General features: G+C 52.9%; 8 protein-coding genes across 8 annotated transcripts; 4 read left to right on the top strand and 4 right to left on the bottom strand.

Annotated features, from left to right (window-relative positions):
* Positions 1-71: 71 nt before the first annotated feature.
* Z520_04271 (uncharacterized protein) lies at positions 72-941 on the top strand (the record flags this gene model as incomplete). The annotated part of the gene is made up of 1 exon (XM_016774780.1): positions 72-941. The coding sequence occupies one exon, from the start codon at positions 72-74 to the stop codon at positions 939-941; it is 870 nt and encodes a 289-aa protein (XP_016633760.1).
* An 845-nt stretch (positions 942-1,786) lies between these two features.
* Positions 1,787-4,872, bottom strand: Z520_04270 (uncharacterized protein; the record flags this gene model as incomplete). The annotated part of the gene is made up of 4 exons (XM_016774779.1): positions 1,787-2,612; positions 2,682-3,499; positions 3,553-4,556; positions 4,614-4,872. The coding sequence occupies 4 exons, from the start codon at positions 4,870-4,872 to the stop codon at positions 1,787-1,789; spliced, it is 2,907 nt and encodes a 968-aa protein (XP_016633759.1).
* A 1,100-nt stretch (positions 4,873-5,972) lies between these two features.
* Z520_04269 (uncharacterized protein) lies at positions 5,973-6,365 on the bottom strand (the record flags this gene model as incomplete). Its single annotated transcript, XM_016774778.1, has 2 exons — positions 5,973-6,104; positions 6,195-6,365. 2 exons carry the CDS (start codon positions 6,363-6,365, stop codon positions 5,973-5,975), a joined length of 303 nt encoding a protein of 100 aa, XP_016633758.1.
* Positions 6,366-7,343: 978 nt separating this feature from the next.
* Positions 7,344-8,926, top strand: Z520_04268 (uncharacterized protein; the record flags this gene model as incomplete). The annotated part of the gene is made up of 2 exons (XM_016774777.1): positions 7,344-8,086; positions 8,161-8,926. 2 exons carry the CDS (start codon positions 7,344-7,346, stop codon positions 8,924-8,926), a joined length of 1,509 nt encoding a protein of 502 aa, XP_016633757.1.
* Positions 8,927-9,634: 708 nt separating this feature from the next.
* Positions 9,635-14,728, bottom strand: Z520_04267 (uncharacterized protein; the record flags this gene model as incomplete). Its single annotated transcript, XM_016774776.1, has 2 exons — positions 9,635-9,888; positions 9,940-14,728. 2 exons carry the CDS (start codon positions 14,726-14,728, stop codon positions 9,635-9,637), a joined length of 5,043 nt encoding a protein of 1,680 aa, XP_016633756.1.
* Positions 14,729-17,785: 3,057 nt separating this feature from the next.
* On the top strand, positions 17,786-19,712 carry Z520_04266 (uncharacterized protein; the record flags this gene model as incomplete). The annotated part of the gene is made up of 4 exons (XM_016774775.1): positions 17,786-18,255; positions 18,310-18,616; positions 18,670-19,235; positions 19,292-19,712. 4 exons carry the CDS (start codon positions 17,786-17,788, stop codon positions 19,710-19,712), a joined length of 1,764 nt encoding a protein of 587 aa, XP_016633755.1.
* Positions 19,713-20,524: 812 nt separating this feature from the next.
* Z520_04265 (uncharacterized protein) lies at positions 20,525-22,803 on the top strand (the record flags this gene model as incomplete). The annotated part of the gene is made up of 3 exons (XM_016774774.1): positions 20,525-22,378; positions 22,425-22,665; positions 22,721-22,803. 3 exons carry the CDS (start codon positions 20,525-20,527, stop codon positions 22,801-22,803), a joined length of 2,178 nt encoding a protein of 725 aa, XP_016633754.1.
* Positions 22,804-23,227: 424 nt separating this feature from the next.
* Z520_04264 (uncharacterized protein) lies at positions 23,228-25,573 on the bottom strand (the record flags this gene model as incomplete). Its single annotated transcript, XM_016774773.1, has 1 exon — positions 23,228-25,573. One exon carries the CDS (start codon positions 25,571-25,573, stop codon positions 23,228-23,230), a length of 2,346 nt encoding a protein of 781 aa, XP_016633753.1.
* Between the last annotated feature and the right edge of the window lie 395 nt (positions 25,574-25,968).

The raw sequence follows: 25,968 nt of genomic DNA, 5'->3' as shown, positions 1-25,968 counted from the left end.
CTGTAGATAGTATTCTAGAGGAGCAATTTTCTCTCTCTACCGACGACCTTGCACGTTCTTCTGCACTTGTCATGGCCACCTTCACAATTCCTGAAGCTTTGGGAGAACCGCCTGTGAAAGTCACCCTGCCAGGGAACCTCACGCAAGAACAACTTTTGGGGTTCAAGCCGTTCAAAGTTTGGCTGGAAACATTACGAAAATCTCTACAACTCCAGTCCGATAGAAGCCATGCTTTCCACGAGCCGCGGGAACGATATCACTTACGGTCTATAAATGTCCAGTCTGTGGACTTTTTTGGCGAACGCCGCATAGGATTTATCAAGATGGAAACAGTGGTTCAAAATAAGAACGATGGAAAGCCTCTTCCTGGGATTGTTTTCCTTCGAGGTGGTAGTGTGGCCATCCTCATGATCCTGCGCCCAGAGGGGGACGACTATGACAACGATGAGAGATACGTGATCATGACGCAGCAACCGCGGATACCAGCAGGAAGCTTGACTTTCTTTGAGATCCCAGCCGGCATGATAGACGACGCTGGAACATTTGCAGGTGCAGCTGCTAATGAGCTGTGGGAAGAGACGGGCTTGACTGTCCCCATGCACGAGCTCAGAAACTTGACCAAGATCGCTTTAAAGGACGCCAAGGGTTCTGAAGATCATCTTCAAAAGGCCATGTATCCCAGTCCAGGAGGGTGCGATGAATATATCGCTCTGTTCCTGTGGGAGAGGACCATGCCTCGGATAGAGATCAATGAATTGAGGGACAAGCTATCAGGGACTGACAGGGAGAAGATCACAGTCAAACTTGTAAAGTATGAAGAACTGTGGAGGGAAGGTGCAAGAGATGCAAAGACGTTAGCAGCTTGGGCTCTGTATGAGGGACTTACAAGGGAAGGTCGCTTGGATGATGAAGAGTGTGAGGAATACGATGAGGATGAATGATGCTATGCTGACTTTTGGATACTCACTTGCTTGTACGTTGGTCGTAACACTGGGACTTGAAGGAATGTGTTCGGAAACCCATGGATCTAGGAATAGACGTGACAGGCTGCTCGCCTACGAAGCGTGCTGTTAATCCGCGGGGAAGTAACGTCCTTGAGAATAACTGTTACGGTGAATGAGCTCCAATTTCGTGTGAGAAGATCGAGTGAAGGTATCGTCTGTTCGTGTCAATATGCCATACGGCGCTCTGACTTGGTGACCTTGAGGAGTCTGATTCGCATTCTTCGTACTCGAAATCGACGAATCAACTCCGGAGTCGAATTTTCTTTTGGCTCCAATTGATTTGCCTATGATATCCTCGGAGGGCATGTGATGGCAAGAAGTGTTCACGCGTCCAATCAGGAAGGCCTTTATGCCACAATCCCCTCACTTGTGAACCTCAGAAACGAGGCGAGTTGGGTAAGCTGTCACAACCTCCGTCTGATTTGACAACATCGACGTCTCCTACACGTGCTCGTTCAAGTTCTGCTGCAGGGAAATCTGCTCAAAATGCGGAGTTCCTCGACACTAGCTCCTTTGGCAGGCCCGCTCTCTGGTAAACCGGGCCACTGTACTCTGGGCTAGCCGCCGGATCAGAAATGCAGCCAGACAGGCCTTCACTCACGATGGACTTCAAGAAATTATGGATCGTCTTTGGTCCGCGGGATACTTCCGGAGGCATATCGGACCCGACTTTGGAGATACAGAAGCTCGGATAGAGGCTCGAGAAGTGGCCCTCACTGAGAGTTCGGGCAGTGACGACCGTGCTGCAGCCGCGCACTGAGCTTATTGTTCGAGCTCTATCCTCACGCCCTTTCCAGCCTGAGCGCTCCTGGCAATGAAAACACCGGCTCCTCGTACATCCTATCCAGCGCAGCACCTTTCCGAACCAAGAAGACGCAATGCCTCAAGAAGTTTTGGAGTGATGCCCTAAGCTGCTCGGGAATCACCGCAAGCTCAGTGATGGGATCGCTTTCCACGTCGATGGCAGCCTTCCCGAAAGTCGCCAGCTCCCGTGCGACCAGGCCTCTACTTGCCGCATCGAGTGGCTCATCAGCGGCCAGCTTTGCACGGACCTCCGAAAGCGCGTCTCGGGCTTCAATGAGGTCTTGTTCCGAGGCCTGTCCCAGGAGGAGGGCGGATAGTGTAGCGGGTGGTTCCAGAGAGACGGCATCGTCATTGATCTGAAAGGCTGACTTGTCGGCTGACAATTCAGCCATGAATCTCCAGGAAGCCATCTCGCGCTCTTCAACAAACATAGCATTGTTGGGCGAAGTTGAGCTTATGGTGAAGTGAATTGGCAGGTTGCACTCGTACGGTACGTCGAATAGTTCGTGACAAAGTGGCCCAGCGATCCACGGCCGCTCTAGCAATTTCGCTCGGCCCGATGTAAGGCGGAAAGAAATTTCGGGGTCGACGTCTTCTCGCAGATGCTTGAAGACCGCTTCCTGGTCGTCAAGGACCTTGGCGAAGAGACCGCTCAAGTAATAGAGCTTTGAGCGATCTATTGGCCCTTTGTTGTTCTGTATGAAAAGTTTGACGACCGTGATGATGGTGTCTACAACGTCAGCCAAGAGCTCCTCGTCCGCTTGCTCAAAATCTTCCGGAACTGAATCCTGACCACGTACGTGCCTCCAGTGATTCATGAGATGAGTCTTTGTCGATTCCATCTGGTGGTCTGAGACTGCGCGGGAAATTTACTGGTTATATCTGTCGGCGATCCCGGCACGCGAGTAAAAGATGAACCGACTTTCATTGTCAGTGGAGTGAAAGTACTCTTCCAACTTTTTCACATAGCTCTCCATGAACCCTTCAGAGATGAAGTCCCCAGCCGTGTTCCGCCGATAACCCGATAACAACGATCTGGCTTCGTCTTGATCCCCGGTTTCGGGCACAATGGGGCACAGGAAGCTCAGGTAGAAGGTTTTTGCTTCATCTGTGCCGCCGAAGAGGACTTCACCCACAAACTCTTTCGAGTTAGTGAGCAATTGTGGCGGAATGGCGATTCTGTCTGCGAAGAGCATCGCACGGTGCAAAAGAGCACGAAAGAACAGCGACGGCGGAACTCCGTACAAGTTGGCCTTTGCGTTGACATTGTCCAAAGAAGGAATAAAGGCGGTGAGTGCTGAGTCCTCGCGCTTCTGCCCTGTTGGCTGCTCTCCAGACTTAGAGCGGCTCTTTATTTTCAGGGCATGAATGAGCTGTTCAATCAACTTAGACGACTGCAAATCGCCGACCAGATACGCAAAATTCTGAGCAAAAGCTAGCGCTTCACCGGCGGCGCGTTGCTGTTTGCCGCAAAACAACAGAAGCCCGTACAATGAGCTAATGACCCACGATTGGGCGTGCGACTGTTGGTTGTCCAAATTGCTGTTGAAACTCTGGTGCAACACTTTGATTATTGAACATTGCTGATTGACTTGGGGGCAGACTAAAGCGCGTTGATTCTCGTCTAGTTCATCGGCTAGGATGCTGTGGAGTAGTTCGGCGGCATTGCTGCATTTTCGAGCAGCTACAAACTGTGAATATTCAGCGTGACGGTTCGCTTGGCCAGTGGCCAAGGCTTGGTTACCTGATCTTGTTCAAGAAACTCTCCCAACTCATCTTCAAGAACGTCATTCCAATCCTGTCGCTGGCTTCCCGAGAATCCAAGTTTCTCGAGGCTAAGGCGTTGAGTTGAAGCTCCATTGCAGAGTTCGATCAGATCAAGGACAACAAGTTTACACCAGGAGGATCCCAGACGGGCACTCCAACTGAAGACATCGTTCACAAACTCGGGAGGCTCTGCATCCCATTCCACCTGTTCTCCACGCATTGACCCGTGCAGAAGGCAGAGACCATGGTCGGCAGTATCTGCGGTCTGCAGCACGCGAGAAAGTGCTTCGAGGCCGGGCTCGACTTCGTTGAAGCGCTTTTGAAGCCATACAAGCCGTGCTGTTTCCTTGTTATGTACCATTCGAAGGTAGTCCGTGTTGTCATTCAAATCACCACCGCTGTAGCAGACAAGAAAGAACACACTTTCCTTGATAAGAGTATCCAGAATGTCGACTGCGTAAGACGGAAGGCCTTGTTGTCTCTGCAACCGGGTATCTATGCAGGATTCCTCCTCGTAACAGGATCCATGGAGCTTGAACAATAATGACACCATTTTTCCAAGCTGAGGAAGCAAAGCCTGTGCAAACTGGCAAGACTGAGGGCCGCTGACCACCAGAATTAGCCTTTTGGTAGTGTCTTGCATGCGCTCGACGATTTCCGGGCCATCGACGTGGCGGTTGCCAGTGAGCCGATAGATGTTTGCCTGAGCATTCTCGAGCGCGCGTTCAATACAATCGTCAAAATTTGTTGTGACGGCTGCGGCAGTGCTCCCATCCATGAGACATTTTGCTACCCACCTATGTGCGTCGTTGACTAGCCAGCCATCATCACTCTGTTGTGTCCTAAACGCGCTCAAGAGGCGAAGGTAGTCCTTTCCCAGGCGACGTGCAATGACTTCGGTGACCTTGTAGTTGGGTACTCGGTCGGGTCTGCCCCACTGGAGCGCTCCGGCGATGCATTGCTTGAGTTCGTTCCTGACCTCTGAAGCAACCCTGTAAGCTCTCATCGCGGTGCCACTCAGTTGTTAGGAAGACAAACCAGTGCGGTCGTTTTCAAGCTCCGCAGACGCAACATCAATCAGGGAGCTATACAAGAGCTCGATGAATTTACCCCAGGTCGGATAGGCAGTCGGCTTGAAGGAGGAGGCTGCCGCACCTACAAAGAGAGTCGTCCTGTTGTCAGCCTTTTCCAACATACTCTCAATCCTGGGGCGCAGATTTGTCCAGCCACGATTCTGTGAGGCATTCTCTTCAAATATTCCCGCCTCAAAAGCGGCTGATATAGCGTTGGCCGACATTTCTGACGGTGCAGACGGGGAACATTGAATGTGGGAGGGATTTTTAAGACACCGCAAGAGGACAAAGTGTGATGATTCTGGGAACTACGACGCTCGTAGGCCGCTCTGCTGCTGCCGATGAGCATCGCGTGATTTGGGATCCAACCCCGTGGGGGATTCCCGCTCGCCACTCGTTCTGATCTGGGGTGAGGCACGGGCACTTTTTACTCATCTTGGTAGGTCGAGCATAGTGAAATCTGCTTGGAGCTCACATGGGTGGCTCGCCCTTACCTTGCCGTCGTGCCGCTTTTAAGACGACCTACCTGCGACTTACCCTCCTCTCGCCTACTTACCTAGGTAGGCTCCTTTCAGTGCTCACCCTTCGACTTACGCTTTGACTTACCTGCGCCGTTACGTTCTGAGTTCTGCTGTAGTCACCTTACAGATCTCTTCTTACGACAGGTCATATCATTGGCGAAACTTAGTGGACTCCATTTTTGAGTTCCTCGCGGCCGACCCCGCCTCCAGTCGCCTTCTGTACCCACCCAGCTCGCCACGATCTCCTTCGACTCTACAGCCTCAAGTACAGAATGGCGTCTATTCTAAGTCTGGGCCTGCTGGGTGCGATCTCCCATCTCGACTACCGTTTTCTTTAACCGTTCGTCTAGCTGTCGTCTCTCTTGCCTCCGCTACTATTACTTCACGATTGGCGGGCGTTAGACCCTCTACGCCACCACGAATATGGGTAGGCAAAATATCCTGATAGACGAACTACGAGCTCGTGCTAAAACTAATGGTTATAAAAGAGGAGCACATTACGAATTTCTGACTGAAGGTGAGTATGCCTTACCGTCTATAAAAATTGCTGTCAAGTAGTGATTCGAGGTCATCGGAGCGCCAATCGGCTCCACGTCGAGCAAAAAGCGAACATGCTGGATGACCCTTACATAACGTTTGAAGCTTAAATACCTAGGTAACGTTTGAAGAGGCCGTGGGACAAAGTTTAGAGTTTCGACTTGACCAATTGCTCGGGAGTCGGGGCAGATGGCCTCCAGGAGCTGATCGATGAACCGATGAACGACGGTCGAGACATTACTGATATAGCCAAGAGCGATGGCGGTCTATTTGGTCAATTGTTCTTTCGTCATCTCCGACAAGATCGAAGAGACAAAGTTGCCCAGTTCGAACCCTCGCGAGCTCTCATACACGTTTGGGAGCCATAGGCGATGGACTTTCTGTTGGTGGTAGGGATCCTGTGCTTTGGGGCGAGGATGCCTTCGTTCTCTTCGCACTCTGTCACTTTCCGGATTTCAAACTCGGAACCAAATTCGACTGAGCCCTACGTTGCTGGAACCCAGCTTGATGGTGGAGGTATCTCGGTATGGCCTCTTCGGTTTTTTAGGTCCTTCGGCGTCGAAAAGCGATATTCTTGACCGTGTCGGCTCAATTCGTCGGAGAAACTCGACGTGGCTGGTGCTGATGAGAGTGGCCACATATCTCGCGTCCACGGACATAGCCGCCAGGGAGCCGGATCCAAAGAGAAATTGTTGTTTCCCGACTTTGGCTTGAGCTTCTGCCACAGCTCTCCCGGAGAAGCGGCATGGTCCAGTGAACGTCGATGTTTTCGCTTTGCACAAGGGTACTTTCACAACTCAACCCAGGATCACGACAAGGTGCAGGGGACTGTTTGAATCTCTTCTTCGCCGAGCCATAAACAAGCCGGCTCCCGAGACGCATTGAGCCTCGCACGGCAGCATGTCGACCGACAGAGCACTCCGCCAATTGGCTTTCTTAGCCAATACTTTGATCCAACGCCATCCACGTGCCAAGATGCAGGTACATTCATCATACAAGTATAAAGGCCGGGATCTAGCTGCCAGGATGTTTTCCAGTCCTCAAAACTTTCTTAGTGAGCTAGTTCAATGAATTGAGGCAGCGGCTGCAACCTCATTCCACATTGACTTGCCCTATCCGTCGACGCGAGGTTGTATGTTGAGATCGGCAGTGAGCCTTGCGTTCAAATCCACAATTTAGTTCCAGAAAGATTCCTACAACGGCCTGGGAACCGGCTATTTTATGGTCACGGTCACTCTCCGGAGAGCTGCCCTGACCGGGATTGAGCAGATCGAGAGCTTCACGTTTTTCGGCCACTGAGCGTGATTGGGTTGCTAATATGAAAAAAGCGATGCAAACGATGCTAGGTAGCTGTATAGCTATCGAGCGGGTAGCTCATGGCACAGGAACGGGAACTGTGCGTGGAAGGCCAAATGCCGGCCAGCCTTCTCGAAGTTTTGTCAAGAGCCATAGTAGGTATTGGAGCTTTGTCCGGGTATAAAATGAGACCCGAGTCTCATCAGTAAAGACGATTGCTGTTAGACCAGGAGACCACGCAAGACTCAGTTGCAGAGTTACGAGTTGAAAACATCGTCTACTGGACCAAAGAGTATCGGTGCAACGTCTCGGTGTCCGCCCCAGTGCGCCACGTTTTAGCCATGCATGTCCTCCAGCATACGGTGGTGTCTCTCGCCGCCCTCGCCGGCGTCGCTTGGGGTTACGAGTACGAGACCGAGTGTGGCCCCATGGACGGCCACATGTTCGCTGCGCTCGGAGCCTTGGGCAAGACTCCAGCTCAGTTACGGTTCCCCGGGTCTATCCCCTACCCAGACAAACCCGCAGGGGTTGACAGCATCCCCGGCATCGAGCACATTGTTTGGCTCATGATGGAGAACCACTCGTGGGATAACATCTTCGGCCTACTTAACCGGACCGGCCAGGACGGATTTCCTCTCGACAGCTCCACTGGCGAGCCCATTACGCTGGTGCCTCAAAAGTACAACAACGGGTCCGTCCAGCTGCTTTACGAGATGCCCAACTCCTGCGGTGGCAAGACAAACAATCCGTCTCAGAACTGGCAGTCGTCACACCAGCAGTACAACAATGGAAGCATGGATGGATTTGCGGTGGGAGGAGAGCAAGACAAGCCGCAGTCCTTTGGCTACTTTACTCCCCGCCATTTGCCCTTCATGCACAGCCTCGGCGAAGTGTTTGCTTTGAATGATCGGTTCTTTTGTTCCCTCCTGGGACAGACCTGGCCGAATCGGATGTATGCCTTGGGTGCATCTTCTAGAGGTGTGATTGCCACGGGCCAAACTGACGCTGTGGCTGCCGCGACGTGGCCGAATGGAAACATATTCACCACCCTCGACGCCTATAACATTTCCTGGACTAACTACAAGTGAGTCTCTCTCTTCTCTTCCTCCCATCTCTCCCCACCTAGAATATACTAATGATTGCAAATTATTTTCCCAGCAACTCGACCGACACCTCAACTCTCAGGCTCTTCCCGAACATCACCAGTGGCCTGGCGGCAGCCAACTTCCGCGACTTCCCCTACTCCTTCCTGTCGGACGTCCAACAAGGGAACCTGTCGGCCTTCACTTTCCTCGACTACAACGGTTCCGTCCAATCCATGGAGAACCCGGAGAACGTCGTCTTGGGCGACCAACTCATGTACGACGTCGTCACGTCCCTCATGAGCGGTCCCAAATGGAACCAAACGCTCTTGATCATCAACTTTGATGAACACGGCGGGTATTACGACCACGTTCCCCCGGTCCCGGCCATCGCGCCCGACGACGTCCTGCCTGTCATCCCCGCCGCCGACGCCGCCAATGGATACTACCAATACAGCCAGTATCGCAAAACCGGCTTCCGCGTCCCCTTGATCATGGTATCCCCTTACGCCAAGAAAGACTATATAAGCCACGTCGTGCACGACCAGACGTCGGTGCTGTCCCTGCTGGAACACAAATACAACCTGCCGGCGCTGTCGTGTCGCGACGCCAATGCGAATAACTTCTACGACATGATCGACTTTGACGCGCTCGAGAGCCAGATTCCGAACTTTCCAGACCTCGAGTCGGTGAACTTGGCCCCGCCGTCGGATGATCCGCTCTTGCTGGCTTGCACGACGGATAACCCGGGCGTGCTCCCTGCACCGGGCAGTGTGGTGTTTAGCGCGACGAATGGGACAGGACTAGGGCCGGATTTTAGTCCCAAGTGCGATGTTGTATAGAAGATCAAGCCGCGAACGCTTCCACATACGCGTAGTGTCGCGGGATCGCACAGCCTCGGACAGGTTCAACTAATAAAGAGTGCCTGGTGGACTAGGTGGTAGCGTGTGGTAGGGGTGGAATGTCCGAGCAAAGGTCAAGGTAGACCAGCTACACTAGCACAGCACAGCACTGGGAGCGAGTCGTTCTCCTCTTTCTTCCAAGTATGGCTGGCTTGCTGATGGCAGGAAAAGCGTGATTGATGAAATTTTCACAAGCACGGCGTGGCCTTCGTACAATCCTGGAAACGAGTTGAACGTGTCTTCTGCTCAGTCCTAGTCGATGGTCCAGACGCTGGTCGCTCAAGATAGGAATCCATCCATCTCCCAAGTTTCCAAATTATATTGTGTGATACCCAAGCTACTGCTGAATCGCTTCAGACTTGATCCGCCCATATTTTCTACTTGTCCCATGGCTTTCCCCAAACACCACGCTAGAGTCAACTATCCAGCTCGGCGGCCAACAATCCAATATCTCGAGCCACTCCGCAAATGCAAAAGGTTCAGACAACTCAATAAACAGAGGCACGCCTGCTAGCTTGACAAAGCCCGTCGCTAAAATGCTGCGAGTCGATATTGTGGTAACAAACCTGCATCAGCTGGCTGGCAGCTCATCCGGACCAAATCCGATCCGTCCATTATGCTTCGCCCGCTATCCAATATGTCCATTGATTAGTTTTCCAATGTCTTGCTTGCGCTTCGTATTCGATCATCGCCAAGGGCGGCCAACCAGAGACACCGCTCGATTATTCCCGGGAGCGGTTCGAAGTTGTACCTTGAACTGGCGTCAATTAGCCGTAAAAGCCCCTTGACAATAATAGCCGTGCTCCTGTAACGTTCGAAGTTGACGAGCGACTCGGTCCCGCGAGCGCCTGCAACATGGGAGGGCTTCTGTGCATTATATGTCAAGTCACGAATATACAATCCTGATATATGAGTCAGCACGCGAGTGTCCAGACGCGAAAAGGACCACCAACCTAGAAAAGGAATACAGCCGCCGCTCAGATCCGACGATTCCATTTCCGCTCTAAGATCGTGGAAGTTGCGCAAAGGTTGCGCGAGTGCTTCCATGTTCTTCAACAGCGCCTTGTCCGGGTTTGACACCAGCTCCCAAGTCTTCACGAGTCGCGCACAGTCGGTGGAGGTGAGCGCAAGCGTGAGTTGTAGCATTGTCGCGTAGTTGTGCAATCGGCGAGCATGTGCACCGACATGAATATATTTGGTGATGACTCGAGCTCTTTCATGAATGTCCTGCGTCAAAACAATTTCAGACAACGCCCATTTGACAACCAAGTTGAAGCGTGTGCTGACGAGATCGATTCCTCGAACGTTCCCACTTGACACGCACTCGACCCAATCCAGAACTTCAGCGTTCTTGTTATCCCACCGCATTTCGACCAGGTCTGACCACTCCACTTCAGATAACGCAGACTTTTCCACGAGTGTCATTTGTTGGGCAAGAACCTGTGAATCACAAGCGAGAACAAAGGGCATATGCGCCGGACCGGCTGGCAGACGTGCTAGCGGCTGAGTGGATGATGGGTCTTGCTGTTTGCGCGCTGGCTGATCGTTGTGCGGAGGCTTATTGGCTTGTGCTGTCTTGACCTGTGGGAGAGGATCAGAGGCTCGTTCCGGTGGAGTAGGAATACGCAAATTCACCACCGATGCATAGGTCAACGGGTGTGCTGGGATCTCCAATCCCGAAATAGCCGTTCCCGGGGCAGCAAGCATGGGCGAAATAGAGCGACCCGCAACCTCTGAATAATTGATGATGTCCACAGAAATCTCCGAGGATAGGTCCGAAAGATTCTCATCTTCGTCCAGAAGGAAGGATCGCGCACTGTCATTGGCAGTCTCGGGTCGTGGAATGCTGGCTCTGTGCTTGTTTCCGCTCGGCGGAGGTCCTTTGGGGAGGTGAAATAACTGCGGAGGATCTTGCGGAAAGTAACCCGGGGCAACCATAGGCAAGTCTGTGGCTGGTTTGACAGGCAAAGGTTCAGCAGTACTCTCATGGCCAGCTTCACGTTTCAACAATGGCAGAGATCCATAAGACTCATCAGAATCGGCTACACTTTCGGTCGGAAGTCCGTAGATCGAGGAGCGACGAGAGGACCTTGGCTTTGCTTCCACCACCAAGGGCTCTGGTGTGAGGGGTTCGTCAGCCGACTGCTCCGAGGCAACTTCGTCGACTGTTGTGCGGACGTTCTCGGATAGAGGAGGAGCCGGCACTGAATGGTCGGTTGCCCCTACGGAATGGCCAGGTTCTGGGTGAGACATTCGACTCAGCTCTGGAAGTGATCGCCGCCGCGCGGCAGTATCCAGCGGATGCTGTTCCATGGGTGGTGACCTCTTCTCATAACGGCCCTCAAGCTTCATTAAGGTTGCCTCGAGTCCGCCATCTTCGTCGTCGGGAATGGCAGAGAAACCAGCAACAGCTGCCTCGAAAGAAGGCCGGAGGTGTTGTGAGGAATGTGTATTGATCAGAGAGATAGGTTTATTAGGTGGAGGGCCCTCTGGCGAAGGAATGCGCCGCACAGTGTCTGTTTTCATGATAAGTAACGATTCGTGAGGTGATTCAGATATTGCGCTGGCGGTATCCATCGAAGCATGGTGAAATGTATGGTCCAATTCTTGCACATTTTCGACCCGACGCAAGTCTCCTCCTGGCCTCCGTCTAAGAGTCTGTGGTGGTAATCTGACCTCCGATTCCGATTGACGGACATCGACATCTCCGTCCTGCATGCTTTCTGAGACGGAAGCCTCTTCAGGCTCGATGTCAAGATCACCATCCACAGGAGGATCTACTGGCTTGATGTCTTCCCGAACAGTTCTGGAACTGGCCGTTGTAGGAGAATGTGCTCTCTTGATCGTACTGGGAGCCTCGGGCCAGGCCTCGAGCATGTTATCCGGCTCAGTTGGGTCTGTTGTGACCTCCTCCAAACTGCCACCCCTCTCTTGTGCTGGTGGGAGATCTATATCATGCGGAAGAACGTTCGAGCTCCTTTGCGTCGCAACTGCGTCAAAGCTTGCCTTTCGATCATCCAGCAGTGTAGCATCATGAACGCTAAGCAACGGCAACGGACCGGCTTCCCCATAGTCAAAGTCATTGTCTGGCGGTGGGAGCGCGCCAGACATGGAAGGAAAATCTGGGCGCGTATCGTCAACTATCAAAATGGAGCCACTTTGACGAGTAGCATGACTTGGCATACGCTGTGGCTCATTCTCGTCTCCAGTAGATGTGGTTGGTTGAAGAGGACGGTTGGTCGCAAAGAAGGGCGCGTAACTGATTCGATGTTTCGAAGGAAACCTAGTCTCGTAGTTCTGGCATGCCGCAGCCGAGAGGAGATCAATGCGCATTTCGCCCTTTCTGGGCATACCTGCTCCCGGCTTGTTACGTAGCTCGTCATGAGATTTGGACACATTGAGAGGTAAATGTGCTGTTTGGCCTCGAATCGGCACATCTTGAGCAGGCTGAGAAACAGTGAGAAGGGTCATGTCGATATGACCATGTTTACTTCCGAGGACTTTTCGCAAAGAACCAAAGATGTTCCTCGCAACAGGTGGAGTCGCTGATTGTGTACCATGCTCCCTTCTAGGTCCTCCCCGTGAGGCCCCCATTTCGTGTCTGTCAAGCGACTGAGTGGAGTGGGAAGATACAATCTGGACGAAAGGGGTGCTTGGACTGTAAAGAAGTCCTCGGATGATACTTCCGTCTTCCACAGCCCGGGCGGAAGGCTCAGGAGCTACTTTGCGAGGGGTGGGCTCTCTATTGCTGTCAATAGAGCTTGCTCCTCTCCTGTGGCCGATGACCTTTTGGGCCGGTGTGGGCTGAGTGACCACTTGCAGGTTCGCAGGCGCATTCTTTCGCCTCAATTGAACGGAAACAGGATGAGGAGCTTTGGAATGGCTTTCACCCCCACTACCACCAGGTCGCAGAAGGTGCTTAGGAACAAAGCAAGAAGTTGCTTGGACGCTGCCATCGCTGAGGAGACCAGAATTTTCTGAAACTTGACGATCGTGGCTTGGTCTGATAACAGGATCTGCTTCGAACCAACTCTGTTGTGGCCCTCGCAGGACTGGAGCTTGAGCGGGATCATGATGTGCCTGGGCAGGCTGAACGCCGAGCCGCGGCCTTGGTGTACGGTCAGTCTCGGCCAGTCCTCCAGGCCGAATGTCTTCCTCCTGTTCGCCGTCCAGATCAAAGTTCTCAGGGCCCCAGCATAATGAGCAGCGACCGTTCCAGCACCGCTTTAAGTCGCGCAAGAGTTTGAGGTCGCTAAACCCATTCTCGGGATTTGCCTTGACGTCGTTGTATAACGTGTTGACCTCGTTGCAGAAACGAACCCGAAGGCGGTGGTCAATCAAAAAATCATCCATAAAATAGTTCAGAATCCAATGACGAAGGGCGGCGAATGTGCGTACGCGGATGATCCTGCCGTCCTCTTCCAAGCGACTAATAGCCCACCTCAACCTCGCGAGGAGAAGATCAAGCACTTGATAAGTTGACATATAGGATCGAAATGTGAGGAAAAAGTCGGAGACCAGTTCATAGTCCATGAAAGAGTCCGACGAGATTTGAGCAATGATCCGAGCAGGAGTGGCCGCGGTGATTTCCCTCACGTTCTGGCAATACCGGACAACTGAAGGGTCATCGTACATCTGGGTCAGGTGGTCAAATACTTGGGGCTGGACGATGCTAGACAAGCTGGAAGTCGTTGTGGATGTAGCCTTGGAGAGCGGTGGCATAACAGGTGTGGCGGGTGCTGCTTCCTCGACACTTGTCTCCGTTGCTTCGAGTTTTGCGAAAGCTTTGAGGCTGGCAGGCGGGGGTTTCGCAAAAAGGCCCTCTGCCTGCATAATTGCTTGAGTAGGGGTGACATCCGAGGGTGTAAGAGACGCCCTTGTGAATGAAGATCCCCGCAGCACTGGGGTTCCATTGGAACTGAGGCGAAAAGTACCGATACGATAGTGTGGAATAGGAACTTCTAGGGTATGATGGAAATCTAGAGCCGGTTCTTCGGTGGACTCTTGGGCTGTCTTTGGTCTCGCGGTCTCGGGGCGATTGATAACAATCCTCAGCGTCCGCGACTGTGGAACCAGCAAAGATTGACGATGGTCTTCAATGGTAGAGAAGGATTGCGACCGGCCGTGACTAGGGAAGACCTTAGGCCTTGGTGAAGGTCTAACAGACCGTTTCGAAGAGGCCGTTTGTTGAGACTGAGAAGAGGACACGGACCGGGTGGTTGGCACCTTTTCATTCGCTGGAGGCCACTGTTCGCCATTACTCAGGACAGGTGGTGATGCCGACGACACATGCGCAGGTGAGGCAATAGAGTGTGGAGACGCATTGCCTCTCTGATGCGTTGAGGGCGTCAAGTAAAGGATCCCACCGGTTCCCACATTGCCAACAGTGAAGTTGCGACCGTGGACGTTGTCGGGGACCGTCTCCAGCGACTGTTTTGGCTTTTTGGATGATTTTGTCGAGCGCTGCCTCAAGACCTCTGTACTATCCTTGACGCGCCTGAGCGACGTCGATCCCTTCTTGTCCGAAACACTGGGAGCAGAATTATTTCTATTGTGGCTGCGGGAAACTTCGGTGTCGGGCGTCTTCATACTTTTTCTCGGACTCGATCCATACTGCGACGCCGAGGGAACCGTGGTGGTCCTCGTAGTGCCGGTGATGTGACTAGCGACCGCCGGGTCGAGGGAAATCAGGGAAACACGACTGCTGAGAGAAGATTCAGAGGCGACCATGGCAGTGGCCATTGCGTCAGCGAGGAAGTCCACGTCGGATATCGAGGATCATGGTCATGCGCAAGCTGCCCGAGGCAAAGGTTTCCGAGTGCCGGCAACAGGCAACGAATTCATCGCATCAACGGCGACTAGCCAAAGAGCAATTTGACTGGGTACGGTGTGACGGTAGATGACGCCCAGTTGACCTGCTCGGGTAATCAGTGGACTCGAGGTTGGGTATTAGGACTCATTTGCGACGCGACAAAGACTGGATTGATAGGCAGTGGATATAATTCCGAAGCTCTTTTGGGCCAAGAGTCACAGGGCACTGGGCATAAGACGAAAGAGACGGGACGGAAGGACGATCGCAGGAAGGAATGTCGATTTGCAAAGGTCAGTAGAGAGAGTGAGAGAAGGAAGTCAAGGGAGCGGACGTCCTGGTAGCGGTACTTGCGAGGTAGTGTTGTTTGGTGGAGGAGGGCGCAGGTGTGAAAGAGAAGCCGAGAAGCGTGAAAAAACAGCGGAAGAGGGAAAAGCACAGTAAGGCGGCAGCTTTGGTTGGCCACTTGCAGGGTGCCCCCGGTGCCTTCCAGGCCACAAGTCACAGTTGGTCCAGCCCGTTTTGAGGCTTGGGGCCAGTTGGGGGGAGTTAAAAGGTGCTTGGAGGTGCTGTAGGTTCAGCTGCCACGCGAGGACTAGCTGAGGTCTGTGCGGTGGGCTAGCTAATCAGGCTTATTACGGGTTGCGGTGGGTGAGGACGGGCCAATCTCAGGTGCATCCGAAGGGCCTCGATAGGCGCGGATGCGTCGAGGCCCATCCCCTCGGTCGGGACCTGCAGCTAAAAGGCGCAGAGTGAACTCTGTCAAGGACTTGAGGGTTCTCGCTTACCGAGTCTCAGAAGAAATTACCATGGTGGCCAGGTGAGAAAGATGACGACGATGCTGGAGGTGGGTGGAGTGCCATTATCCTCGAAAACAAACATGATCAGCAAAATGAGGTTGTTGATCAACACACTCTTTCAACCCAACCTCGCTCTCCGGGCCTAGGGAGAGTCATCTACCGGCACAGAGGCCGCCTACAGGCCCTACTGTGCCTGACCTTGTAGGCGACGAGGTGCCTAGCCAAGGTACCTGCCTAGGCGGGTAGTGGGTAGAGGTGTATCACCTCTTCTACGAGCAGCATTCGCTCGCACAAGTATTGACGAGCCACTACTACTGTGACTCTCTTCCTTTTCCCCCGCCACCTGCGCCCGACCACTCACAACTCGTACACTTCTCCCTCCATCCCATGTCCACTCACCAATTAACGATCAACGCCGACTCTTTCTATCTAACTGGTCCGTGGCTCCAGCTCGTCCACGGTGTGCACTCCTCCCAGCTGTTCGAGTGATTCGGGAAGGATCACTTTGCTTTTTGGCATTCACCGGGGATATGCTTAGGACACTGTGATTTCATCTTCAAGCACTTCCATTCGCCCCTTCTCCAGAATCGTTCCTCTTCGGTCCACCTATAAATATGGTAGCCGTACGAAGCAATGTCCACAAGTTTCGACTCTTGGAGCAGAAAAGTGACAATAGTTCTCGTCCTCGATGTGAGCTTTATGGAAGAATCGATGGCATTCGACTTGCTGAAGACAATCAATGCGGCTGGCGTATCTCGAATGCTCGGTATTCCATTCTCTTTGACTGTCTAAGACATGAAAGGAGTGCATCATATATTCAGTGCCTTCGGGCTCATGACAAGTTTTCACGCTTCAAAAACCACCAGTCTTGCGGCATTGCTCAGGGAGGCTCTAGGTACTGTCATGCAAGAGGCCGTTGATGACAAGCTGGGCAAGGCTAACATGTTGGCAGTCATGCAGGAACGGCCTCAACTGTCTTTTCAAGGCCATCTCATTACTTCTTCATAGTGCCTCGGTATCCGCGAAATGCTGCATAAGTGCCTGATTTCCTTCCGTCACAATGTCGCTCATCTTTCCGCCTTGATTTTGCAAGCTTCTGTTTCACTCCATAAATGTATTCGTAACAGCCCGGTCAAGCTTTCAGCCAGCCTCAAGACTGGGGACCGCACCGCGCGGCAGGAAACTCACTTCTCTGTAGGTGTGAATCTCGTCCACGTACCGACCCGCCGAGTACAAATATAGGACAATCCCACGTTTGGCTTGGGAATCTGTTCCACTCGGATTGGTTAACCCGTCGTCCAGAGACGTCGAACTGGGCAATCTCAGCAGGATCAAGCCTGAAGCTGACGGCCTTCACTCAACTTGCTGCAAGGCTGAATGAAAGAGAATTTTCCGGGCCTCGGAACAGAGTTTTTCCAGCTTCCGACCTGTTTCGCGCTGGCGGGGAAACTTTGCGTTAGCTGACGCCGCGTGAAGAGTTTTCTCTTCCTCCTAGACAATTGCCTCTGTGCCTCTCCCGCGTATTTCACCTCTTTCACCACCTTTCACTCACGACGAAGGTTTCCCAATCTGCTGAGAACGGCCGTTTCTCTTCTTGGCACCGGTCTCACATGCCCGGTCTTGCTCAGCTCCTGTCGTCTTACAACCAACTTGGGTTTGAGGCGATCTTGCTGCAACCTCACGCCCTTCGTCAAAGATCACCAGCTCCTCTTTATGATGACCCTCATGTGGGAAAAGTAAAAATCGTGCACCGAATGTTCAACGGCAGCGTGCCATGTATCCGTTTGGGTGCCGATTTCGTGCTTGTGGTGTGCCATTGGTGCCATTTGTTCATTTTGCTTACTGAAAATGGCACAGTGGCATCTGGGGTGGCATGGCCAAGTGGGTAAGGTAGCCTTGCAGAATACTCGTATCCCTGTCGTGCCCCAATGCTTTCAATATGCGACATTTATCAATCCACAAAATTTTCACATACTCCGCTTCGGTTGTATTTTGTCGCTGTTTCCATTCGCTGCCTGCCACCAAATCTCGTCGCATGTTGCCGACGATCGACGCTTCATGCCGATTCTTTCGTTTATTTTAATATCAATATCTCCCCCAGCTGCTGCTGCCACTCGCTTCCCTTGGAATATCAGCCTTCCCTTGTCAAGAGACACCCCCTGTGCCATCATTCCTCCATAACAATCTGCAATGGAGAAGGATATTGAAGCAATGTCGGCGAGCCCTAGCGGCAGCACCGACTTATCCCAAGGAAAGGTTGAATTTCCTCCCGCACCCACCGCATTCGGTCGCTTCGTGGACAGTTTCAAACGGAATCCACATGCTCGGGTCACGACTCAGGCCATCGATGCCAATGGCAGGGTGCTCCCAGATCAGCCTCCCGCCGAGCCAGCTTTGGCGATGAAGCTGAAGGGCCGCCATCTCCAGATGATTGCAATTGGTGGTTCCATCGGGACTGGGCTCTTTGTGGGCTCTGGGTCGGCACTTGCCAACGGAGGCCCTGCATCACTGGTTATTGCGTATGGTCTCATAGGCATCACGTTGTACTGCACCACTCATGCTCTTGGTGAACTTGCGGTGCAGTACCCTGTAGCTGGTGCATTCTCCGTTTATGCCAGCCGATTCGTGGATGAGGCCTGGGGCTTCGCAATGGGTTGGAAGTGAGTGTCATACTGCTGATCTTTAATATTTGTCGAGACTGACCGTTTCTCCAGCTACGCGCTCCAATGGCTTGTTACTCTTCCTCTCGAGATTGTCGCCGCGTCTCTTACACTCGAGTTCTGGCCCGGCAGTCGGGACGTTAACGGGGCTGCCTGGGTGACTATATTCCTGGTGGCCATTATTCTTATCAACTTCTTCGGCGTCAGAGGTTACGGCGAAGCTGAGTTCGTCTTCTCGATCATAAAGGTCATCGCCGTCATTGGTTTTATCATCCTCGGCATCATCATCAATACTGGGGGTGTCCCAGGTGACCACCGAGGCTATATCGGCGCCCGCTACTGGTACGATCCAGGCGCTTTTGTAGGTCAAGCTCCATTTCCCATCCCCTGCTTTGGTCACTGACGTTTGCCTAGAACCATGGATTCAAGGGCTTGTGCTCCGTATTTGTCACCGCTGCCTTCTCCTTCAGTGGAACCGAGTTGGTGGGCCTCGCAGCTGCTGAGACTGAGAACCCTCGCATCGCGTTACCTACGGCTGTGAAGCAAGTCTTCTGGCGGATTGCACTGTTTTACATGGTCTCCCTTACCATCGTGGGCGTCCTCGTCCCCTACAATGACCCGCAACTACTGAACGGCAGCTCCTCATCGGACGCCAACGCCTCTCCATTCGTCATTGCTGTCCGCAACGCCGGTATTGATGCGGTTCCTTCCATCATGAACGTCGTCATCCTCATTGCAGTCCTGTCCGTTGGAAACTCCTCCGTTTATGGCTCCAGCCGGACTCTGGCTGCGCTTGCGGACATGGGACAAGCTCCTAAGATACTGGGCTACGTCGACCGTGAAGGCCGTCCATTGGTTGCCATTATTGTTTCTTCTCTCTTCGGATTTCTGTGTTACATTGTCGCGGCTGGTCCGGACACCTCAACTCAAGCATTCAATTGGATGATTGCAATCAGTGGTCTTGCTTCGATTTTCACCTGGTAAGTAGGATTGACCTCTAAATTATCCTGCGCTCCGACTAACCTGTATATCCAAGGGGCACTATCTGTTTATGCCACATCCGCTTCCGCAGCGCCTGGCGCCTTGCTGGCCGTTCCTTGGACGAACTCGCTTTCAAATCACAAGCCACCGTGTACGGCTCGTGGATAGGCTTGGCAATGAACATTCTGATTCTTATTGCGCAATTCTGGACCGGCTTCGCACCCGTTGGCTATGCCGACATGTCTGCCTCAGAATTGGTGGAGAATTTCTTTGAGGTCTATCTCGCAGCACCTATCGTCATTGCCATGTATTTTGGCTATAAGCTGGTAATGAGAACCAAGATCCGAAGGATCAGAGAGATTGATATCACGAGCGGACGGAGAGAAATTCATAATCTCAGGGAGATTCTAGAGGAGGAACGCAGAATTCAAGCTACCTGGCCATGGTGGAAGAAGATCTGGAAGACGGTCTGCTAGATATGTCAAGTTTGACATGATATGATCAAGTGCAAGCAAAAGTACCTAATGTAATCAATTTTCAAGGAGGCAGTGAGGCTTCGTTGTCAAGGGGAACGTATCACTTCTCTAACAATGGTCAGTTACTCCTCTATCTCTTGTCTTGGCCGGCGAGGCTGACTGCGGCTGCCGCCAAGGCTCACGAGGCTGACTCGCCATCTTTCCTCCTAGCCGTTGATTGACCTCCTCGTCATCAACCCATACCCATCATTGCCATCCCTGGCCCCCTGAATCATTATACATCTGTCCAACAATACCAGGTAGAACTAACGAGTGTTGTCTTGATACTGCGCTGACAGTCTGCGCGCCCCGTAATGATTCTTCAGTCATGGATAGCTTGCTTTCTTTCTTCCGACGTGGAGGACCTGCTTTGCTGTGTAGGAGCCACATCGGGGACTGCGCCGGATGGAGAGTTGACACAGCCTGGCAGGATTCTCAATGCCGTGGCTATCAATCAGGTCACTGGCATCCGCAATGCAGGCAGCCGCCAGATCAAACGTGCCAACAAAGCGAAGGTGCAAAGAGGCGCAGCTGAAGGCCATGGTCAAGGCCATGGTCAAAGGACATTCTGTGCCTTTGCTCGCAGTGGAGACGCCAGTTAGCTCTGCCTCACCTCCAAGAGCAGGACAGGCAAGCAGGAGCCTGCAAGTTTCTCACGCCAAGGGAGGGATCGTTCTCTTTCTCCTAAAAGCCCGTCCCATCTCCGCCCTCAACCACTCCAGCTCTCTGCCAAACCCTGCTAAACCCGCCAGCGGCGACGACCTCTCCTCAAGATGGCACAAGTCAGCCTTCAGACCTCCGAGCACGAAGAAATTCTGAACCTCATCGACAGTCTGCGACTTCAAGGCATTAGTCGCTACGTGGATCTGCCTCAGATCATTGTCTGCGGTGACCAAAGCTCCGGCAAATCCAGTGTGTTGGAAGCGATTTCGGGCCTCCGCTTTCCCACCAAAGACAACCTCTGCACCCGATTCGCGACTGAACTCATCCTTCGACGTGGCCCTGCCTCTAAAGTTGTGGTCACCATCATTCCGAGTGCCGATCGCACAGAGCAAGATGCCGAACGCCTCTCACTCTTCACCCCTCCTTCGACCTCGATCGCCGACTTTGCAGACATTGTCAAATCCGCGGAGAAAGCCATGGGATTGGACAGTGACAACACCGTTTTCGCAAAGGATATCCTAAGAGTCGAGCTTTGTGGTCCAAACCAGCCCAACCTGACCCTTGTTGATCTTCCCGGCATCTTCTGGGCTGGTAATCGTTCCCAATCAGACAATGACGCTGAGCTGGTGCAATCCTTGGTCAAGTCGTACATGAAGAGTAAGAGAAGCATCATCTTGGCAGTCGTTTCAGCCAAAAATGACCTGGCAAATCAAATCATCACCAAGCTCGCGCGCGAAATCGACCCGAGGGGCCAGCGGACCTTGGGTATTATCACCAAGCCAGATCTGCTGCATGCTGGGTCTGACAGCGAGGCTGCCTTTGTGGAACTGGCGAGAAATGAAGATGTCTACTTCAAGCTGGGATGGCATGTTCTCAAGAACCGCGACTATGACACCAAAGACACGACTTCCGCCGAGCGAGATGCTGCTGAAAAGGAATTTTTCCAATCCCGCGTGTGGTCCTCAGCGCTGCCCAGCAGTCAGCTTGGGATTGACAATCTCCGTCCACGTCTCAGTCATGTCTTGCTCGGTCAAATTCTCACGGAGCTTCCCTCTCTGGTACGAGATGTGACGAGAGAATTGACTCTCTGTAAGAGCAAGTTGGCGGCGCTCGGTGCTCCCCGAGGGTCGCTCCTTGAACAACGCACCTATCTTTTCCACGCAAGCCAGCAGTTTGTCGATTTGATCAAGTCTTCCGTTCGTGGTACGTACGAAGATCCATTCTTTGGAAGCGCAGATACCGACAAAGGCTACAACAAACGTCTCCGTGCTGTTGTCCAACACACACTTACTACCTTCGCCGCCAGAATGCGCACCCAAGGGCACGCTCAGGAGATTGTCGACAAAGAAACAGATGGGCAGTCAGAGAAAAAGCCCGGCCCACAACCCATTTCCCGCCAGGCGTATCTCGACACTGTCGAGGCTCGCGTGCGTCGGAACCGAGGTCGTGAACTTCCTGGTCTATTCAACCCATCAATTGTGGACGAGTTGTTCTTTGATCAATGCAGACCGTGGCAGCACTTACTCCACGAAACAGAGGAGAGACTAGTCACCGCAGCAAGGACGACAATCGAGCTTGTGGTAGAGCATATCTCTGATTCTGTCACGGGGGACGGCATTATGAGATTCCTGATCCGACCCAACTTGGAGACCATTGTCACCAAGTTGCACAAGAAGGTCGAGGAAGTTCTCAAACCGCACATGAAAGGTCATGCTATCACGTACAATCACTACTTCACTGAAAATCTGCAGAAGAAGCGCCGCGACGCGGAGCGAGAAGCATTGGTGGAGAAGTTCCGGAACTTTTTTGGCCTAGATCCTACTTCAGAGGACGGCAGGGATCGACTGTACAGCTGTCACATAGATACAGGAGCGCTTCTGGCCGCCCTACTCAAAGATACAGAGTCGAACATGTCTAGGTTTGCGTGTATTGATGCGACAAATGCCATGGAAGCCTATTACAAGGTGAGTTGCATATTGCTCAGTGGAGCTCGGAGGTTGACTTTGATAGGTTGCGTTGAAGACCATCGTCGACTCTTTCGGGGTGTATGCGGTGGAACAATGCCTTCTCAACGAATTACCTGATATCTTCAAACCAGAAATTGTCTTCAACCTGGATGATGCCATGGTGACCAGAATTGCTGGCGAGTCACCAGGATCGCTTGCTGAACGGGAGGAGCTGAATAAGAAGTTGAAAGTGCTTGAAGATACCATGACCACTCTGCGACGGATGAGAACTGTCGGAGAACCCAGTGAGTATCCATTCTTCTCTATTGACTACCTCGGGGCTGACTGGAGGCGTTTTAGCAGATGACCAAGTTTCTGATGCCAGTTCCAACAACGACAGAGAGGAGGGCGGCAGCGCGAACCACGAAGGAGAAGACCCATGATGGGGTTTGGCCTTTTTGACTGAGCTCAATTGTTGGTATGGGCGGCTGTCCAGCGGTGTGTATGGGACACGATCTTTTAGTATGGAGGTTCGACAGAAGGCTTGGTGGGAAACGATTGAAAGGATAGCAGAATCGAGATAAATTGTCTTGACGAGAAGATTGTGACACGGTGCGCGGCGTCCTGTCGTGGTCTTTGCGTATTGGGTACGAGACTAGGCCCAACCAAAGGAGCACCCTCGGTTCATTCATTGAGCTTTTTTCCTGATAGAGAATGTCATAAACGTTACTGAGACAGAGGCTTCTCTCTCTCTCTAGGTCATAGTGATTATACATGTAGTCTTGCAGGTAGTCACAACGGCAGCATGTCATGGCCCCAAGTCTTTCTCCCTCATCATATCAAGCGAGACGTCAACAGCAGCGGCGCTCAAACAATTTCCAATTCATCCTCACTTTCACTCTCCACCCCAACACCGGGTCCTGGATCTTGAGAACCCACGCCCGTTCCAAGGGACTCTCTGCCGGCCTCTCTGATGCCCTTTTCAGTGACGAAGCGCGTCTTCTTCACGGGCGAGAGGCGCACATCTGCGGCTGTGCGCTTTCGGTTCTCGTTCGTGGTGCTGGTCAAGATACTCCCAGAGATATTGGGACCTAGGCGTCGAGTCTGAGTCTCTGTCTCGCCCACGGCGCCCACAGCCACGGTCTTTGCAGCAGATTGTTTGTCTTTTATTCGGGATTCATCGTCCCTCGTCTTCTTCGCCTTCTGCTGCCGCATGTACTCTGCCCCGGCGCTCTCGAACCCGAACCCGAGTCCGCCGCCGTGTTCTCGTGAGCCGAGTTTCTGCGCGATCTCGCGCTCCTTCGCCTGTGCGGCGAGACGTTTCCTCAGGCGCGCATCGCGGTCGCTGGGGCGGGACAGCTGACCCCCGTCTTGACCGCTGGGCAGAAACGGATCGTCGTCGCTGTCCAGAAGATGTGGACCCACACCCACGCCCAGCATACGGCGACCGTGCCCGTGCCCGTGCCCGCCAACTTTGGGTCCTGTGCTGGCGATGTAATAGTGACTTTCTGTCGTCCTGTCATATCGTCGTCCGTCCCTCGTCCCTTTTCCGCCGTCTTCATTTCGTGACAGAGGACGATTCTTCCACTCCCCGAAACCATTTGTGCCGGTGTTCACACCCATTCTTTTCGCTTTTGTCCTGTTAATTTCCGCGTTGAGGTGCCATTCGCAAATCTCAGTCTTGGCCGCGTTGACCCAACTTCCACATTCCTTCCCGTCCTTTTTCAGGGTCTTACAGTACCCCAAGTCTCGAGCTGTGCCTATTTCCAGGATGGTGTCGGAATCATCGGAGAGGGACAAGGAGAATGCCCCCGTGTCGGCTTTCCCTGGCTTCGGGGGCAGAATGCCCGGGTTGAGGATTGCCACAAGAGTGCCTGGTGTGAGCCGGTGGTAGCGGGGAAGGGCGGTGCTGAAGAGGTATAAGTCGATGGTCCAGGTCAAGTCTGTCAGGGTCAGAGCCATGAAGCGCCGATGATTGCGCGATCCGTCCTCCCATTGGCGTTCCCAGTCGTTACTCCCAACTGTTCCGTTGTTGGGATTGGGCGTCTTGTGGTCCATAGGGGAGGATTTGGAAGCGATCACCGCAAAAACGACATAGTCGCATAGAGATTCAGGGAGGTCGTATGTAGGCGACTTGACGGCTTTGAGGAGGTCTGGGATACGTAAGATGGTAAATTGTTCGGTGGGAAGAGTGCGTTTGAGGAACGAGTGCGGCAGGATTCGCGAAGACAGGTGTAGTCCAGAGAAGCCTTCGAAAAGGTTCGCGTCTCCCGGTTGGGTCTCTGGGTTCCTGCTGTGCCTGGATGGTGATGTTCTGAGATTAGGCATGGTTCGACTCTTCTTAAGTTGTCGACTGCCAATATTAGCTTCTGTTGCGGCATGCAGGACTTCGTCTCGACTATATTCGAAATATTGTCGGGTCGGTGACTTTGACGATTGTTGATTGCGTGATTCCTCCGCCGTCGATCTGTAACGCTCCATTTCCGTTTGGTCCAGGGCAAATCCTCTGCTGCGATTTTGAATTGTCGTGGCGCGATGTTGTTCGAGGGTCGTCTCCCGTTGGCGGGCCTCTGACATTCTCTCGCTGAATGTTTTGCGTGACTCGGTCCTTACAGCAGACCTAGATGAGGCGGCGGATCGCGCAGAGTTAAATCCTGCAGACTGAGAGGGTGGTCTGTGACTGCCCGGCAGTGAACTGTCCGTTCTCGTGGAACGATGACTGCCGTTGGTAGTATTGGCTCTGCGTAGTGATACATCCGCGCCTCGGATACCCTTGTCGATTCCTAGGAGAACTCTGGATGGCGACTTCGACACTGGGGGTTGTATCCGTTTACTCGGAGAAGCTTTCACCTCAACCTGCGCAGCGGACGGTGCATGAGCAGAAGCTGGCCGGGCCAAGTCTCTGGTGGGAGTTGCAGCCCTTGCCTTGCTCTGTTGCAACTTCTTCAATTTTAACTTGGCCTCGATTGCAGCCAATTGAAGTTGGAGTGTCTCTTCGTCTTCTTCTTGTTCCTCCTCCTCGTTTCCACCTAGAACCCCGAAGTCATTGTTCGTGCGAGCCGCTCGCAGCCTGTCGACGAGACTAGGTGTCGTTGCAGATCGTTTTATGGGAGATGTGCCCTCTCGGTAGGCTTCATACTTCTTGCGTCCACTTGGAGAGCTCAGCAGCGCAGCATGAGGCGAAACAGGAGGCCAGGCAATCTCTGAGGACATTTTGCAGACAAATGGTGGATGGTATCACTGACAAACAGTCGGCGTCGAGGCCTGGCAGTATGCGTACATGGACGCGGTGGGAGACGGCGAAATTTGGATTGCTTCGAGCTTGAGTATCTTCAAACTTAAGGAGCTCCAGAAGACGATGGAATTTGACGTTACACAGTGTACCGGCCGCTTTTTTCAAGAGAATGCGAGGTACTGGGCACGAAATCGAAGGAGGTCACGGTACGCAGGACACAATTGGGCTGCGGAGCAAACACGGACTCCGATTGGCGGTTCAAGACGCGCTGCAGACGCGTTGCGAATTATCTTTTCGCACCAACGGAGGGGAATTGACTCTTGACTCTTGACTGCTCAGAAGACAATGTACCGTACCTCCACCAAACCTGCTC

This window comes from Fonsecaea multimorphosa, assembly GCF_000836435.1.
Source record: "Fonsecaea multimorphosa CBS 102226 unplaced genomic scaffold supercont1.7, whole genome shotgun sequence".
NCBI lineage: Eukaryota > Fungi > Ascomycota > Eurotiomycetes > Chaetothyriales > Herpotrichiellaceae > Fonsecaea > Fonsecaea multimorphosa.
The sequence above is the reverse complement of the archived record's forward strand: the minus strand, read 5'-3'. Positions and strand labels throughout refer to the sequence as shown.